At 58.4% G+C, this 17,262-nt stretch overlaps 2 protein-coding genes across 4 annotated transcripts; both read right to left on the reverse strand.

Annotated features, from left to right (window-relative positions):
- Window positions 1-718: 718 nt before the first annotated feature.
- LOC141976182 (lysozyme C, milk isozyme-like) lies at window positions 719-5,622 on the reverse strand. Its single transcript, XM_074936987.1, has 4 exons — window positions 3,693-5,622; window positions 2,822-2,980; window positions 2,145-2,223; window positions 719-1,687 (listed from the first exon to the last, which is right to left on the reverse strand). The coding sequence occupies exons 1-4, from the start codon at window positions 4,141-4,143 to the stop codon at window positions 1,621-1,623; spliced, it is 756 nt and encodes a 251-aa protein (XP_074793088.1). The 5' UTR covers window positions 4,144-5,622; the 3' UTR covers window positions 719-1,620.
- A 234-nt stretch (window positions 5,623-5,856) lies between these two features.
- On the reverse strand, window positions 5,857-16,838 carry LOC141976183 (lysozyme C-like). 3 transcript variants are annotated; one of them, XM_074936988.1, is made up of 4 exons: window positions 16,656-16,838; window positions 15,618-15,848; window positions 10,008-10,086; window positions 5,857-6,825 (listed from the first exon to the last, which is right to left on the reverse strand). In XM_074936988.1, exons 1-4 carry the CDS (start codon window positions 16,792-16,794, stop codon window positions 6,708-6,710), a joined length of 567 nt encoding a protein of 188 aa, XP_074793089.1. In that variant the 5' UTR covers window positions 16,795-16,838; the 3' UTR covers window positions 5,857-6,707. The 3 variants fall into 3 exon arrangements, with proteins under 3 accessions (XP_074793089.1, XP_074793091.1, XP_074793090.1); XM_074936990.1 differs by lacking the exon at window positions 5,857-6,825 and adding an exon at window positions 9,071-9,248 and having other exon boundaries at window positions 15,690-15,848; XM_074936989.1 differs by lacking the exon at window positions 5,857-6,825 and adding an exon at window positions 9,071-9,248.
- Between the last annotated feature and the right edge of the window lie 424 nt (window positions 16,839-17,262).

The raw sequence follows: 17,262 nt of genomic DNA on the forward strand, positions 1-17,262 counted from the left end.
GCAGTCGCCTTCCTGTGAGCAGCCCGTCTTCAGGGCACACAGCTCACACGGCTTCCACCTTCCTGGGTCTGACCTCGGAGCATTCAGCCTCCTCTGCCCCTCCGTGCGCTTCCCACAGCGAGTCCGGGGCTCCTGGGGAAGCCAGAGGGTCCTGTCCCACAACTCCGCAGTCAGACGTGACTCTGAGCCAGCCAGTAACACAGAGGGTTTATTAGACGACAGGAACATGGTCTAAACCAGAGCTTGTAGGTGCAGAGAACAGGACCCCTCAGCTGGGTCCATTTTGGGGGGCAGTGAGCCAGACAACCCGTCTGCCCTTCACTCCATGTCTCCAGCCAGTCCCAAACTGAAACTCCCTCCAGCCCCCCCCCCCCCCCGGGCTTTGTCCCTTTCCCGGGCCAGGAGGTCACCGGATTCCTTTGTTCTCCAACCCTTTAGCTCTCACCTTGCAGGGGGGAAGGGCCCAGGTCATCAGTGGCCAGGAAACAGGGTGTCGGCCATTCTCTGTGTCCAGACCCCTGCACACACCTGCCCTCTAGGGCTCTGCAATGATCATACACCCTTACCCCACCACCTAGATACTTAAGAACTGCGTAGGGGAAACTGAGGCACCCACACACTATTCAGAGGAAACATTAAGAACAGTCCCACTTCTTCACATCTCTCCCCACTTCGAGATCGAACTGAGCGGGGTCACTTTAGCTGGTGACCTGGGGAAGTTCGAAGCCACCAATGTTCCCATGGATGCCCCAGCATCTCTCCCCTTCCTTGGTGGGAGTTACAGCAGGCCCTTCCAGTTTCATGCCCTCCCTTAGGTCGCGGGTGGTCGATAGCACAGCTCTGGGAGAGGGGTGGGGTCTGGTGGCTAGAGCAAGGGAAGCTGGGAGCCAGGACTCCTGGGTTCTCTCCCCGGCTCTGGGACGAGTTAGTAGCTGCACAGGGACATCTCGCACAGCACACAGATGCAGCCACAGCTGGGAGAAGAGGCAGTAGGGGGGCTAAGGCCTTTCTAAGCCCCTGTCTTCCCTCCCAGCTCTGAGACAACCTGTCTGAACTTGGGCAAGTCACTACTTGTTCCGTGCCTCAGTTTCCCTCGTGAAAACACAGCTTGTCTCACAGCAGTGGCAGGGATCTCTGCCACTGTGTGTATTTCAGCCGGGTAGAAGGGATATTAGCATCCGCATTGAAAGAAGCCGGGCTATCCTCATGCTTCAGGGCACAGCTGCCCTGGGGCTGGGGCTCAGGAGGGGTTTTCCTCCGTAACAGGGGATGGAAGGGGTCCGTGGGCAACGGGTGGGGAAGGGGTTCCAGCTTCCTTTGCTGGTTCTGGCACCAGATACCGGGCTGGGGTGGGCCCAGGGGCCTGATCTGTTTTCACTGGAGGGTTTTCATTGACTTCACTTCACTGGTTTCACTTCACAAGGTCTCAGACCAGGTTCTCGGGGGCCCTGGCAGCCTGCGCGGGCGTCTGACCAGAGAAACACAGCAAGAAGATTTCATCCAACGGGGTTTATAAATTCCTTCGAGATTGCTCAGTGCAGGGAGCATTCGTGTGAACAGACAGACAGACACAGTGAGGACAGACGCTGCCCCCCCCCAGGGGGGAGACACGCTCGGGCCTCACAGATTACAACTCTCAATCCACTCGGTCAGGTCCTGCTTTTCACAGTGGTTCTTCCAGTCGTCCCTGAGGGAGGGGAAGTGACAGATGAGATGGCAGTTCACCAGCACAGTAGCGCTGATAGATAACCCATGGGGAGGGCTCACCCAGCGCTGAGCTGCAGTCACTTCTTGGGTGGGACAGATGGAGAACGGCCGCACATAATGACACATGGGGATGGCTTGCCCGGTGCTGAGATGCAGCCAACTCTGGGGCGGGGCAGTCAGAGAACAGCCGCATATAACACCACATTGGGCTGTCTCGCCCAGTGCTAAGATGCAGCCACCTCTGGGGCAGGGCAGCTGGCGAACGCCCACACATGACGCCGCACGGGGAGGTCTCGCCCGGTGGTGAGGTGCAGCCACCTCTGGGGCGGGGCAGCTGGCGAACACCCACACACAACGCCTCATGGGGAGGTCTTGCCCGGGGCCCAGATGCAGAGCTCCTCTGTTGGGAATACCCCACCCCCAGGGAGCCCCCTTACCAAGCCTCCATGCCCTGAGGATCCTGCACCACTCTCTTCGCACAGTTGATGTCGTCCTTGATGTCGGGGTTCAGTAAATCTAGGAGCAAAGGTGGGAGGGTAAGGCAGGGATGGGCCCCCTCGGGGAGGCTGCAGAGTTGGGGGGGGCTGGGATGAAAGGAGAGGGGGTCAGATCTGCTCCAACCACACCTCAGCCAAATCCACCCCCCTCCCCTCCGAATCCCCGCTGCCCCCCCCGTGCCCGCTGAAGGGAAGGGTGCCTGTTCCCACCGCAGCCCGTAACGCGGCCCCCGGTGCGGCTCAGCAGGCCGGGAACATACCCCAGATCCTGGGGGGCTTCAGGAGGCAGGAGTGGTTAGAAGCCTGCTTGGGCGTCGTACAGAAATGTCCCAGAGCACGGCACCCCCTCCCCGCTGTGCCCCCCCACCAACCCCAAAGCATGGTGCCCCCCACACTGAGCTCCCTGCCCGCCCCCTGCAGCCCAGCGCCCCACTGCTGAGCCCTCCACTGACCCCCTGCCCAACCCCTGCAGCACGGCGCCCCCCACCGACCCCCTGCCCACCCCCTGCAGCACGGCACCCCCCGCTGAGCCCCCCACTGACCCCCAGCCTGCCCCCTGCAGCACGGGCCCCCCCGACCTCCCACCCCCTGCAGCCTGGCGCCCCCGGCACCCTCACCCTGGCAGCGCACGTGGCACAGGTTCTCTGACGGGCTCTGGGCGTCCTGGCACCACCAGCCGCTGTTGATCTGGAAGATGCCGTAGTCGGTGCTGCCGTCCGCATTGGCCCCCACGGCCGCCGTGTCGAAGCCGCTCTCGTAGAACGCCAGGCAGACCCCTGGGGGGCACAGCCCCAGAGAGACGGGGAGCGGTGTGGGGGGGCACAGCCCCCTAGAGACGGGGAGCAGTGGGGGGGGGCCACACAGCCCCAGAGAGACGGCCCATGGGGAGTGGTGTGGAAGGGGCACAGCCCCATAGAGATGGGGAGTGGTGGAAGGGGCACAGCCCCTTAGAGATGGGGAGCGGTGGAGGGGGGACACAGCCCCAGAGAGACAGGGAGCGGTGTGGGAGGGGCACATAGCCCCACAGGGAGGTCCCATGGGGAGTGGTGTGGGAGGGGGCCCAGAGCCCCACAGGGAGGTCCCATGAGGGGGGTGATGCGGGAGGGGCCAACAGCCCCACAGGGAGGTCCCACGGGAAATGGTGCAGGAGGGGCCCACAGCCCCATAGGGAGGTCCCATGAGGGGGGTGATGTGGGAGGGGCCCACAGCCCCATAGGGAGGTCCCATGAGGGGGGTGATGTGGGAGGGGCCCACAGCCCCACAGGGAGGTCCCATGAGGGGGGTGATGTGGGAGGGGCCCACAGCCCCACAGGGAGGTCCCACGAGGGGGGTGATGTGGGAGGGGCCCACAGCCCCACAGGGAGGTCCCACGGGAAATGGTGCAGGAGGGGCCCACAGCCCCACAGGGAGGTCCCATGAGGGGGTGGTACGGGAGGGACCTGCAGCCCCACAGAAGAGCCCGTGGGACACAGCGGAGGGCTCACTCACAGTTGGCCAAGCTGTAGCCCTCGTATCCGTCCATCCCGTTCTCCTGCAGCTCCTGAGCCAGCTCGCAGCGGGTGAAGATCTTCCCCCGGCCCCCCGTGCTCAGGCAGGCCAGCAGGGTCACCAGCCCCAGGACCCCCATCCCCGCAGGGCTGGGGTCGGGGGGCAGTCGGACTGCGGATCGAGGGGAGCTGAGAGGGGGCACTCCGGGAACAGACCAACGGCACCGTCGGGGAAAGATGGAGAGAGAGAAGGGGGTTGTATGGGGATGGCCAGAGGGTGCTGGGCAGTGGCTGGGGGGCGTATGGAGATGGCCAGGAGGGTGCTGGGCAGTGGCTGGGAGCTGTATGGGGCCCCCCCTGCTCTCCGTGGCCGGGGGTCGTGGCCTCCCTTCTAGAACGCCCTGTGGTGTCATGAAGGCCCCATGTTCTAGAACCACCCCTTGGGGTTCCATGGGAGGGAGTGACTCCGGATTGACCCGGGGGGCGGGGGTGAGGTCAGATTCCCACCCTACCCCCACTGCAATCGGGGTGACTTCAGCTGGAGCCAGGCCGGAGTGCGACCCAAGGATCTCTCGGTGCCAACGGGCAGTGGGCCCAGGGGGCGCTGGGCGTTTCACGGAGATCCCCTGGCTCCGATCTATGCCCCATCGTTCACTAAGGGGTGGGGTGGTAGGTCGCTCCCAAGAGCCATTCGCCCTCTGCTGGTAGATCGACCGATTCCAGGGCCTTTGTAATTTGAGTCCGACCTCCTGTCTGCCCGGCCAGAGACCTTCCCCACAATAACTCCCGGAGCAGAAACACGGCCCAGCTTGATTTCAAAACGGCCAGGGAGGGAGACTCCACGCACCCTTTGGGAAAGTGTCCCAATGGGTAATTGCTCTGTTAGAAAAATGACACCTTCTTTCCAGGCTGAATTTGACTAGCTTCAACTTAGAATCACAGAAGATCAGGGTTGGAAGGGACCTCAGGAGGTATCTAGTCCAGGGGTCAGCAACCTTTCAGAAGTGGTGTGTCGAGTCTTCATTTATTCACTCCAATTTAAGGTTTCGCGTGCCGGGGATACATTTTAACGTTTTTAGAAAGTCTCTTTCTATAAGTCTATAATACAGAACTAAACTATTGTTGTATGTCAAGTAAATAAGGTTTTTAAAATGTTTAAGAAGCTTCATTTAAAATGAAATTAAAATGCAGATCTTATCAGTTTAGTGTGATCCTTGCCCTTGCTTTTCCTTGCCGAGTTTTCCACTGTCTGGCAGGTATTTGGATACTTTAAGCTGCACACAGGCTCCTGAGTGATCAGTTGTTAACCGGCTCCAAGAGGGACAGAGGACAGATTTCACGTTCACACAGGTATGTGGATCCAAATGCTGAAAGCATTGCAAACGCAATTTTCTTCAAACTGTTAAATTTCACAGGCAGGGACGTCCAGCAGGTCAGACCAGAGGCCCCGTGATCTCTCTCGGTAGCTTCAAGTGCACTCCGCAGATCTCCAAACTTTGATGCCCACAATTCTGAGCTTTTTAACTGAATGAGCTGCATTTCGAAATCTTCAACCCCCATCCACTGAAATACTGACAAATCCAAGTCCCTTTCGTTGAACTTTTCAGGTTGAATTAGAAAAGAAAGCCTTGGGCCAAATCGCTGGAAATCTTGAAATCTGTCAGAAAATCCCGATTCCAGTTCTTGCACGTACATTCCAGGCTCAACATCCAAGGCAGTGAGCTGGTCCACGTGGCGTGAGAGGGACGTAAGCAGCGAATCAGGACTTAAAAATATCCCAGCACGGTGGCGCTGGAACAATTTTTAAAGTGGGGGTGCTGAGCTGCGCCCCCTCTTGCCCCTGTCTGCACCCTGCACTGCCCCAGGCTGGGGCCAGTGGGCCACAGCTGGGGATGGCTGCAGAGCCCTGGGCCGGCGGCCGGGACCCCAGTCTGGCAGCAGAGCCCCCCAGACCGGTGACCAGGACCCAGAGCCAGCAGTGGGCTGAGCAGGGCCAGCGGATGGAACCCCGGCTGGCAGGGGGCCGGCGGCCAGTACCCCAGGCCGGCAGCAGAGCCCCCGGGACCGGTGGCCAGGACCCGGGCAGTGTGAGTGCCACTGAAAATCGGCTCGCATGCTGCCTTTGGCTCGCGTGCCATAGGTTGCCTACCCCTGATCTAGTCCAACCCCCTGCTCAGAGCAGGACCAACCCCACCTAAATCATCCCAGCCAGGGCGTTGTCAAGCCAGGCCTTTAAAACCTCTAAGGATGGAGATTCCCCCACCTCCCTAGGGAACCCATTCCAGTGCTTCACCACCCTCCTCGTGAAATAGTGTTTCCTAATATCCAACCTAGACCTCCCCCACAGCAACTTGAGACCATTGCTCCTTGTTCTGTCATCTGCCACCACTGAGAACAGCCGAGCTCCATCCTCTTTGGAGCCCCCCTTCAGGGAGCTGAAGGCTGCGATCAAATCCCCCCTCACTCTTCTCTTCTGCAGACTAAATAACCCCAGTTCCCTCAGCCTCTCCTCGTAAGTCATGTGCTCCAGCCCCCTAATCATTTTTGTTGCCCTCCGCTGGACTCTTTCTAATTTGTCCACATCCTTCTTGTAGTGGGGGGCCCAAAACTGGACACAGGACTCCAGATGAGGCCTCACCAATGTCGAATAGAGGGGAACGATCACGTCCCTCGATCTGCTCGCTATGCCCCTACGTATACATCCCAAAATGCCATTGGCCTTCTTGGCAACAAGGGCACACTGCTGACTCATATCCAGCTTCTCGTCCACTGTAACCCCCAGGTCCTTTTCTGCAGAACTGCTGCCGAGCCATTCGGTCCCTAGTCTGTAGCCGGTGCCTGGGATTCTTCCGTCCTAAGTGCAGGACTCTGCACTTGTCCTGTTGTCACTTAGACCTTTGTCTGCTAGATTGAAGAGCCCATTATTAAATATTAGTCCCCTAAGTGGGGCACCTTGTTGAATTTCATGTTGCTGGCTACAGCTCAGTCCTACAATTTATCAAGATCCCTTTGACTTTTAATTCTGTCCTCCCAAGGGTTTGCAACCCCCTCCTCGCTTTGTGTCATCTGCAGATTGGATCAGTCTGCTCTCTATCCCTACGGCTGTTAAATGACACCGGTCCCAGAACAGATCCCTGTGGGGAGATAGAGAATGATGGGCTCTAAATTAGCTGCTGCCACTCAAGAAAAAGATCTTGGAGTCATGGTGGAGAGTTCTCTGAAAACAGCGGCAGTCAAAAAATCGCACAGAATGGTGAGTCATTAGGAAAGGGATAGAGAATAAAACCGAAAATATCCTATTGCTTCTATATAAATCCATGGCCCACCCACATCTGGAATACTGCGTGCAGATGTGGTCGCCCCATCTCAAAAAAAGATAGACTGGAACTGGGAAAGGTACAGAAAAGGGCAACAAAAATGATGAGGGGTCTGGAACGGCTTCCGTATGAGGAGAGATTAACGAGACTGGGACTTTTCAGCTTGGAAAAGAAACGAGTAAGGCGGGATACGATTTGGGTCTGTAAACTCATGACTGGTGTGGAGAAAGCAAAGCAGGGAGTGTTATTTACTCCTTCTCAAAACATGAGAAGTAGGGGTCACCCAGTGAAATTAACAGGCAGCAGGTTTAAGACAAACAAAAGGAAGTATTTCTTCACGCAACGCACCATCAACCTGTGGAAATCCTTGTCAGGGGATGGTGTGAAGGCCAAGACCATAAAAGGGTCCAAAAAAGAACCAGCTAAACTCAGGGAGGATCGGTCCATCAATGGCTATTAGCCAGGATGGGCAGGGATGGGGTCCCGAGCCTCTGTTTGCCAGAAGCTGGGAATGGGCCCTGGGGATGGATCACTGGATGATGACCTGTTCTGTTCATTCCCTCTGGGGCACCTGGCACTGGCCACTGTCGGAAGACAGGACACTGGGCTAGATGGACCTTTGCTCTGACCCAGTCTGGCCATTCCTGGAGGGAGGTTCCCACTCAAGACCGCCCACCAATCCCTCGTCCTTCCATTAATAATGACTCTTCGTTTGCGGTTGTTTAACCATTTATAGAGCCACTTAATGGTAGTTCTACTGAGCCCGCATGTCTCCAGCTCACGTCTCAGGACGTCACGGAAGGAAATCGGCAAGAGGAAACCAAACCGGCCCACGTGCAGAGACCGGGCAGCTGGGCTGACCAGGGGGATGGAGGAAACTGGGGGAGGCTGCCTTGTTTAGGGGAGCAAAAAGAAGGCTCTAGGGGGCTCTGATTACTCTCGATAGCTACATGGGGAGGAAGGGCTAAGCCCCGGGGCTGGAGAAGAGTGACGGAAGCTAAGGGGAGATGTAAACAAATGGGCAGAAACGTGCCACGAACAAATTCAGGCTGGAAATTAGAAGACGGTTTCTACTCATCAGCAGGGTGAGGCTCGGGACCAGCCCCCCACTAGGAGTGGGGGGTTGGGAGCAAACAACTTAACTACTTTGAAAAGCGAGCGGATGAGGGCAGTCACAGGCCGAGTTGCTTGTGAGAGCAGGGACAGGGCTCAGCTGCCCCAGGGCTCCCTTCTGGGTTACATCGTATGTCCCTAATGTTCATGCTTCAGGGCTCCCACCGGTCACTGACAGGGGTCAGGAAGGGATTTTTCCCCTGGTCAATTTGGCAGGGACCTGGCAGAGGGGAGGAGGTTCCCCTTCCTCTGCAGTATGGGATGTGGGTCATTCACCGGGATTATCTGGGTGTCTCTCCCTTAATCCCTTCCCAGCCATTGGGGGCCTCGGGCGTTGGTGCACCCCGGTTCCTCCTCTCTGCACAGCGCAGTCACGTCTCCCATGGGCTGTGATACGTGGGTCTCGTTCGGCCATGGGGGTTGGGGCGCTGGCGCCAGGGGGTGGCCGGTGAGATCCAGAACTCAGACTGGGTGAGCGGGGCTCCTCTGGCCTTGAAGTCAGAGAAGCCATGAACACACAGAGAGCAGGGTTCCTCCCCTCCAGCAGGGGGCAGCAGGGGATGGGGACACACACACACACTGCAGGGTCTGTCCCCTCCAGCAGGGGGCAGCACGGACATACATACACACACCCCCCACAGGGACAGTCCCCTCCAGCAGGGGGCAGCAGGGGCACACAGAGGGAGAACATGGTATACACTTTGGGGCTGCTTTCGCCATCGGGACACTTCCCTCGCTGATCAGACCCCTCTCCCCATCCTCTTTCCCTTACCCCAGCATCTGGAACTCCCTCGGGGTCCCTCTGCCTGCAGTGACAGGGCCCCTTGCCGTTCCAGACACCCCGTCGCCCCATGCCGGCCCCCTGCCCCGAGCCCAGCGACCCCACAAGTCCAGCGAACTCGGCGCTCGAAGGGACAGGTTTATTGACCTTCCCCTTCCCCATCCCTGGAGTCTAACTATCCCTTGTGCGTGGGGGGCCCCTCGCCCAGCCCCGCTGTCGGGGCCGGACTCAGAAGCCGGCTGGGTCCTTGGAGATGGGCGCCAAGGTCCTCTGGCCAGATCACAGGTTGCAGGAAGCCACCCAGTGACTCAGGTCCCGGCCCCTGCAATGGTCGCGCCACGGCATCCTGACAGGGCAGAGAAGAAAGGTGAGGGGACAGGAGCAATGAAGACACTGAGATGCAGCCACCTCTGGGGCAGGGCAGCAGGGGACCAGCCGCACATAACGCCACCTGGGGACGGCTCGCCCTACGCTGCGCTGCAGCCACCTCTGGGGGAGAGTGGCTGCGAAACAGCTGCACATAACAGGGATGGCTCATCCCGCAATGAGCATCAGTTCTACATTATCCTGTGTGGTGGTACATTATATAACACCATGGATCGCACTGCACTTGCTGTGTTCTCTGGTGCTACATAATCCGTCCATTTGTTGTATTGTGTAGTGATTCTCAGGGTTGCAAAAAGACAGAGCTAAGAGTGGAGATAGATAGATAGATAGAAAGGTAGTGGGGGTGGGTGGGGATGGATAGATAGATAGATAGATAGATAGATAGATAGATAGTGGGGGTGGGTGGGGATAGATAGATAAATAGATAGATAGATAGATAGTGGGGGTGGGTGGGGATAGATAGATAGATAGATAGATAGATAGTGGGGGTGGGTGGGGATGGATAGATAGATAGATAGATAGATAGATAGATAGATAGATAGAAAGAGGGGGTGGATGGAAATAGATAGATAGATAGTGGGGGTGGGTGGGGATAGATAGATAGATAGATAGATAGATAGATAGATAGATAGATAGATAGATAGATAGAGGGGGTGGGTGGGGATAGATAGATAGATAGATAGGGTGGATGGGGATAGAGAGATAATTTTTCCCATACCAGGCCCCCATCCCCTGCCAGTCCATCACGACTTTCTTGACACAGTTGATGTCATCCGCTAGGTCCGCAGTCAGTAAATCTGTGGGGAAAGAATGAGATGAGGTGTGAAGGGGGTCAGGATGTGTGGACCCTGATTCCCCTGCTGGGCAGGCCCCCCGTGCAGGCCCCCGGGCCAGCTATCTTGGACCAGACAAATCTGCACGGGGCTGCTTCACCCGGCGCTGAAATGCAGCCACCTCTGGAGTGGAGCAGCTGGGTTATTGAACTCTGGTTTGTCTGTCATGCTAGGAAAGGCCACATGGCTGGGGAAAGCTGAGTCCTACCTATCCATCCCCATCTCCCCCCCCCCCCCATCTATCTATCTATCCATCCCCATCCCCCCCATCTATCTATCCATCCCCATCCCCCACCATCTATATATCTATCCTCATCCACCCCCTCTATCTATCCATCTATCCCCATCCACCCCCTCTATCTATCCATCCCCATCCCCCATCTATCTACCCATCCCCATCCACCCCATCTATCTATTCATCTGCCCCTCTATCTATCCATCTATCCCCGTACACCCCCTCTGTCTATCCATCCCCATCCCCCAATCTATCTATCCATCTATCCCCATCCCCCCATCTATCTACCCATCCCCATCCCCCCATCTATCTATCCCCATGCACCCCATCTATCCATCCATCCCCATCCCCCCATCTATCCATCCATCCCCATCCACCCCCTCTATCTATCCCCATGCACCCCATCTATCTATCCATCCATCCCCATCCCCCCATCTATCTAGCCATCCCCATCCACCCCATCTATCTACCCATCCCCATCCACCCCCTCTATCTATCCCGATGTGACGCAGCAGGGAGGGGGGAGTGTTGACCTGGGAATGTGCCCTGGGAATGGGAGACCTGAGAGCCTGTCACCTGAGCCAGGAGGGGGAGGGGGAGGTAACACCTCTGCCCAGGAATGTGGACGGAGGCTGCAGCAGAGAACCTGCTCGGTGGGTTTAGTTTCAGTTTGGGGCTGGGTGGAGGAACACAGGGAACCCCAGGGCTGGGGTCTAAGCTCCCTGCTCCCCCAGAAGGACTTGACTGAGGGGTCCTGGGTGTACCCCCAAGCTCTGTTTTGGACTGTGTTCCTGTTGTCCAATAAACCTTCTGTTTTACTGGCTGGCTGAGAGCCTCAGTGAATCCCAGGAAGAGGGGTGCAGGGCCTGGACTCCCCCACACTCCGTGACACCCCATGCACCCCATCTATCTATCCCCATATGTGACAAAGTGGGACTGTTCTTAATGTTTCCTCTGAATAGTGTGGGGGTGCCTCCGTTTCCCCTACGCAGTTCTTAAGTATCTAGGTGGTGGGATAAGGGGGTATGATCATTGCAGAGCCCTAGAGGGCAGGTGTGTGAAGGGGTCTGGACACAGAGAATGGCCGACACCCTGTTTCTTGGCCACTGATGGCCTGGACCCTTCCCCCCTGCAAGGTGAGAGCTAAAGGGCTGGAGAACAAAGGAATCCGGTGACCTCCTGGCCCGGGAAAGGGACAAAGCCCAGAGGAGGGGGTTAGGGGGCTGGAGGGCGTTTCAGTTTGGGGCTGGCTGGAGACATGGAGTGAAGGGCAGACATGGTTGTCTGGCTCACTGCCCCCCAAAATGGACTCAGCTGAGGGGTCCCGTTCTCTGCACCTACAAGCTCTGTGTTAGACCATGTTCCTGTCGTCTAATAAACCTCTGTTTTACTGGCTCGCTGAGAGTCCCGTCTGTCTGCGAAGTTGGGGGGCAGGACCCCCTGGCTTCCCCAGGAGCCCCGGACTCGCTGTGGGAAGTGCACGGAGGGGCAGAGGATGCTGAATGCTCCAAGGTCAGACCCAGGAAGGTGGAAGCCGTGTGAGCTGTGTGCCCTGCAGACAGGCTGCTCACAGGAAGGCGACTGCCCCAGAGTCCTGCCTGGCTTCGTAGGGAGCAGTTCCAGAGCATCGCCTGGGGACTCCGTGACAACTGGTGGCAGTGGTGGGATGTACTGCACCCCGTGGATGGCGCTTCCTGCAGTAAGTGACTGGGGAGCAGTAAAATGAAGGGGGACTGATGAGGACCAGGCGTGCTGAAGGCTCAGAGAGGAGTGGTGTTGGGGGGCGGTTAACCCCTGGGAGTGTGTGACCAGCGAGAAGGACTGTGCAGTAATGGGGTCCCCCAGGGGACTGCGGTGAGCAGTCTCAGGGGCGGAGGAGCCTGCAGCTTGGCCCTGGGAGAGAGAAGGACTTTTGCAGTAACAGGGTCCCCTGGGGATTGCAGCGAGCGGTCCAAGGGGCGGAGGAGTCTGCAGCTCGACCCTAGCAAAGAGGTGGTGACCTCAAGAAGGGCTGGCACACTAGGGGTTCTCCCTGGAAACCGTGGGGAGCTGAGAGCACACAGGCCTGTGAGTCCACAGCAACTTGGAAAGAGCGGAGTGATGGCCTGTCACCATCTCCTTAAGAAGGACCTTGTAACCCTGTGCAGAAAGAGAGGGTTGCGCATTGGAAAGTTCACCAAGGCACAGTTCATTGTGCAGCTGGAGGAGGATGACCGCACTAAGGGACAGATTCCTGACCCCAAATGGGGCTATAGCAGGATGCCACCCCACTGCCTTTGAGCAGGCTGGAGATTTGAACCAGAGGGACCCTGCGGAAAAGCCCCGGTGTCTAGCTCCCTTGCTGGGTCCCAAGGCCACAGACTCCATCAGCCAGATGGGTGGGGAGGTGGACAGGCTCCCACTCCTGACCCCAACCTATATGTCTGTGTGGAGTCTCCTGGGGTCGAGCTCCTCGGGCCCCCAGTGGGAGCGGAAGGTGATGGTCAATGGGGAACCATTCCTGGGGTGGCGAGATCCTGGGACAGAGAGAACTGTTGTCAGGCCCTGGGTGGTGCAGCCTCAGATGCTGAGGGGCTGGGTGAGCTGGGTGAGGATCCCAGGGATGAAGCCCCTCGCCCTGCCTATGGCCCAGATCCCTGTACAGACCCAGGAGGGGTGGGGCTGGCTGGACGTTGGGGTTCTCCAGGATACCAGCTGCGAGACCCTGTTGAGGGGTGACTGTGTCTCTTTGGGGCAGGATCCAGGCTCTGCTCCTGTAACTGCCAAGGGTTTGAATTTGAATCCAGGGAACTAATCGGTGGACAGGGAAATTGTCAGTGAAAATGCAGATGACCTGGCCGGCAGCAGGGAGGAGCTGCTAGGCTCAGGCTACCCGCCTGCCTGTAACCAGCCCCTGGGGCTGGGTGGGACAGAGATGCTCCCCGCCCCTTGCACACCGGAGAGGGGGCTCAGGCTGGCTCTGACGCAGTGAGGAAAGCAGAGAGCTCGCTGCCTACCCCCACTGGGACAGCAAGGGCAGCGCTGAGCACAGGGGGAGCTGAGACCCCAGCTGAGTGGGGGGAGACACAGGCAGGGCAGGGGATCTGTGGGGAGTGGCAAGGTGCTGGGTAAGGAAAGTCTGGATGAGCCTAGGCAGCCTTGTGAGCTGATGGCTGTGTCTAGTCAGCAGGGTGGGAAGAGGAGAGTGGAAGATGAGTGTCCCTGGACCTTACCTGTTAGCTGGGTGGAGAATTGGGACAGTGAAGGAAACGTGCCTGTGTCTGTCAGGGGTGTTGACTTGCCTATGGAGGGAGCTACCCTTATCTCCAAGCAGTTGTCTGTGACCAGCCTTGTGTGCTGGGACCAGGGGAATGAGATCCCAAGCTGGGTGTCTGGGAAAGGAGAAAGTGTGTCCGGCTCTTCTTTGTCTGTGGAGCAGACAGAAGGGGCCTTGCAGCCTGTGATGGTTGAGGGTCGTGCAGTTGTCCCAGAGTTGGTTCTGCATTCAGCCAAAGCCCAGGAAGGGAATGGCCCGAAGTTTGTGTCTACTCAGGAGAATGGCCCTGTAACTAGGTCGCATCCAGTTAGTGTCTATGCAAAATCCCAGAGCCCAGACAATTCTGGTGCTTGTATTTTGCCTGTTGCTAGTATGTTGTTGGGAAAGGGTTGAGCAACTCTGTCTGATCAGGGTGAGATCCTAGTCAGGGCACAAGGAGAGCATGAAGGTGATGTGATTGTGTTACCTACTGAGGGTGTGGAAACCTGTAGCAAAAAGGAAAAGATTCCTGGGAAGGAGAACGCTTCTAGAAAGTCTGTCAGTTTGCCTGAAAGGGGATTGTGGAGGAATCCGCCGGATGGGCCAGAGGTAATTCTGGATGTAAGGGAGACCCAGAAAGAGTCTGTTGTTGCTCAGGAAAGTGTTCCTCTAGAGCAAGCCCTCGGTGAAGAGGGTAAGAGCAGAATTTCTGGGAGGGGTGAATTGTTGCATAGAAAAGCCCTAGGGAAAGGAATCCTCATGGAGTCTTTGCAAGCAGTTTGCTGCAACTGAAGGGTATGAAAGTGATTTAATCAAGACAGTTTCAGTTCCTAACAGCCAGAAATTTTCTGTTGTGAATGGATCCACTGACTTTCCTGTTGAAAGACCCAGTGTGGAGAGCTTTGAGAAGGTCTCAGATGAACTGAAAGCTGTTAAGAAAGTTAAACAGTCCCATAACCAAGTGGGGAGAAGACCCAATCCCAGTTTGACCCCTGGGGTTTTGGGGTGGCCGAAGGGCACGGGCCACATAAACCTTTCCACATGTGGCCTGCGAGTGCTATCGACCACCCCCAACCTAAGGGAGGGTGTGAAACTGGAAGGGCCTGGTGTAACTCCGACCAAGGAACGGGAGAGATGCTGGGGCATCCATGGGAACGTTGGTGGCTTCGAACTTCCCCAGGTCACCAGCTAAAGTGACCCCGCTCAGTTCGATCTCGAAGGGGGGAGAGATGTGAAGAAGCGGGACTGTTCTTAATGTTTCCTCTGAATAGTGTGGGGGTGCCTCCGTTTCCCCTACGCAGTTCTTAAGTACCTAGGTGGTGGGGTAAGGGTGTATGATCGTTGCAGAGCCCTAGAGGGCAGGTGTGTGAAGGGGTCTGGACACAGAGAATGGCCGACACCCTGTTTCCTGGCCACTGATGGGCCTGGCCCTTCCCCCCTGCAAGGTGAGAGCTAAAGGGTTGGAGAACAAAGGAATCCGGTGACCTCCTGGCCCGGGAAAGGGACAAAGCCCAGAGGAGGGGGGGCTGGAGGGAGTTTCAGTTTGGGGCTGGCTGGAGACATGGAGTGAAGGGCAGACGGGGTTGTCTGGCTCACTGCCCCCCAAAATGGACCCAGCTGAGGGGTCCTGTTCTCTGCACCTACAAGCTCTGGTTTAGACCATGTTCCTGTCGTCTAATAAACCTCTGTTTTACTGGCTGGCTCAGAGTCACATCTGACTGCGGAGTTGTGGGACAGGACCCTCTGGCTTCCCCAGGAGCCCCGGACTCGCTGTGGGAAGCGCACGGAGGGGCAGAGGAGGCTGAATGCTCCGAGGTCAGACCCAGGAAGGTGGAAGCCGTGTGAGCTGTGTGCCCTGAAGACGGGCTGCTCACAGGAAGGCGACTGCCCCAGAGCCCTGCCTGGCTTCGTGGGGAGCAGTTCCAGAGCATCGCCCGGGGACTCGGTGACACCATACACCCCCTCTATCTATCTATCCCCAGCCCCCCACTCTATCTAGCGATCCCAGACTCTCCCGGTCCCTACCTCGCCCAGCGAGGTGGTCCTGTGGGGCTGGGGTACCTGCCCCCCTCTCCCCCGGGGGCGGGGGGGCCGTACCGCGGCAGCGTGTCTGGCACAGGTCCAGCGTGCGGCTGCGCTGGTCACTGCACCACCGGCGGCTGTTGATCTGGAAGATCCCGTAGTCGGAGCTGCCGTCCGAGTTCTCCGTCACGGTCCCCGTGTTGAAGCGGCTGGCGTAGAAAGCCAGGCAGAGCCCTGGGGGGCAGGTGTGAGGGGGGGGGAGACATTTCAGGCAGCCCCTTGGCCTCCAGGGCAAAGAGAAAGGGGGTCTCCATCCCTCCCGGCTGGCAAGGGGGACCCCGAACAGCTGAGAGCCCGGAGCGTGGCTGGAGGCAGAGAAGTGACGCCGGGCCGGCTCGGTCAGCTGGGCCTGTTCAACCCATACGGACCCGGGCCAGGCCGTACACCGAGGAAGGAGGAAGGCCAGCCTAACTGGGGACTGAATCGTGCAAAGCAGGGACCCTGGAAACGATCTAGGGGGTCCCCCGTGGACAAGGAACTCAACCTGAGCGACCCGGGCCATGGCGGGGGAAACAGGGCTCATGAAATCCTGGGACGGGCAAACAGGAGGGAGATGCCTGGGAGTCAGGAGATAGTTTTACCTCTGTAGCTGGCACTGGTGAGACAGATACTGACAAACTGAATCCCGGTTCCCAGCCCCCCCAGCTCTAACCACGAGACGCCTCTCCCCTCCCAGAGCCAGGGAGAGAACCCAGGAGTCCTGGCTCCCAGCCCCCCCCCAACCACTCAACCCCACTACCCTCCCAGAGTCAGGGAGAGAACCCAGGAGTCCTGGCTCCCAGTCCACCCCTGCTCTAACCACTAGTCCCCACTCCCCTCCCAGAGCCGGCGAGAGAACCCAGGAGTCCTGGGTCCCAGCCCCCCCTGCTCTAACCACTAGACCCCATTCAGCATAGTTGGGGGGACAAATTGTTGGGAGCCTTCTAGGGCGAGAGCCGGAGGCAGGACGAGGGGGGAGGAGCACGGGGGATGGGCACTCACAGTTGTCCAGGCGGTACCCCATGAACCCGTCCAGCCCCCCTCTCTGCAGCAGCCGGGCCAGCTCACAGCGACTGAGCACCTCGCCCCGGGCCCCGGCGCTCAGGCAGGCCAGGACTGGAAGCAGGGCCAGAGCCCTCATGCTGGGGCGAGGACGCCGGGTTCGGGGCCCCGCACCCTCCGTGCCACCTGCGGGGGGAGAGAAAGGCGAGGGAACAGAGGCAGGACGAAGGGGAGAAGCATGACCTTGGCCTCCCGCATACAGCTGGCAAAGAACCCAGGAGTCCTGGCTCCCAGCCCCCCCTGCTCTAACCACCAGTCCCCACTCCCCTCCCAGAGCCGGGGAGAGAACCCTGGAGTCCTGGCTCCTAGTCCCCACTCCCCTCCCAGAGCTAGGGAGATAACCCAGGAGTCTTGGCTCCCAGCCCCCCCTGCTCTAACCCATGAGACCCTGCTCTCCTCCCAGAGAACCCAGGAGCCCTGGCTCCTACCACCCGTCCCCCTCACCCACTCTAACCACTAGATGCCCCCCCCTTAATGCTGGAGCCAGAATAGACCCAGGAGTCCTGGCTCCCAGCCCCCACCCCCACACTCTAAGGTACTTGTCCCC

The sequence above is a fragment of the Natator depressus genome, chromosome 23 (assembly GCF_965152275.1).
Source record: "Natator depressus isolate rNatDep1 chromosome 23, rNatDep2.hap1, whole genome shotgun sequence".
In the NCBI taxonomy this organism is placed as follows: domain Eukaryota; kingdom Metazoa; phylum Chordata; order Testudines; family Cheloniidae; genus Natator; species Natator depressus.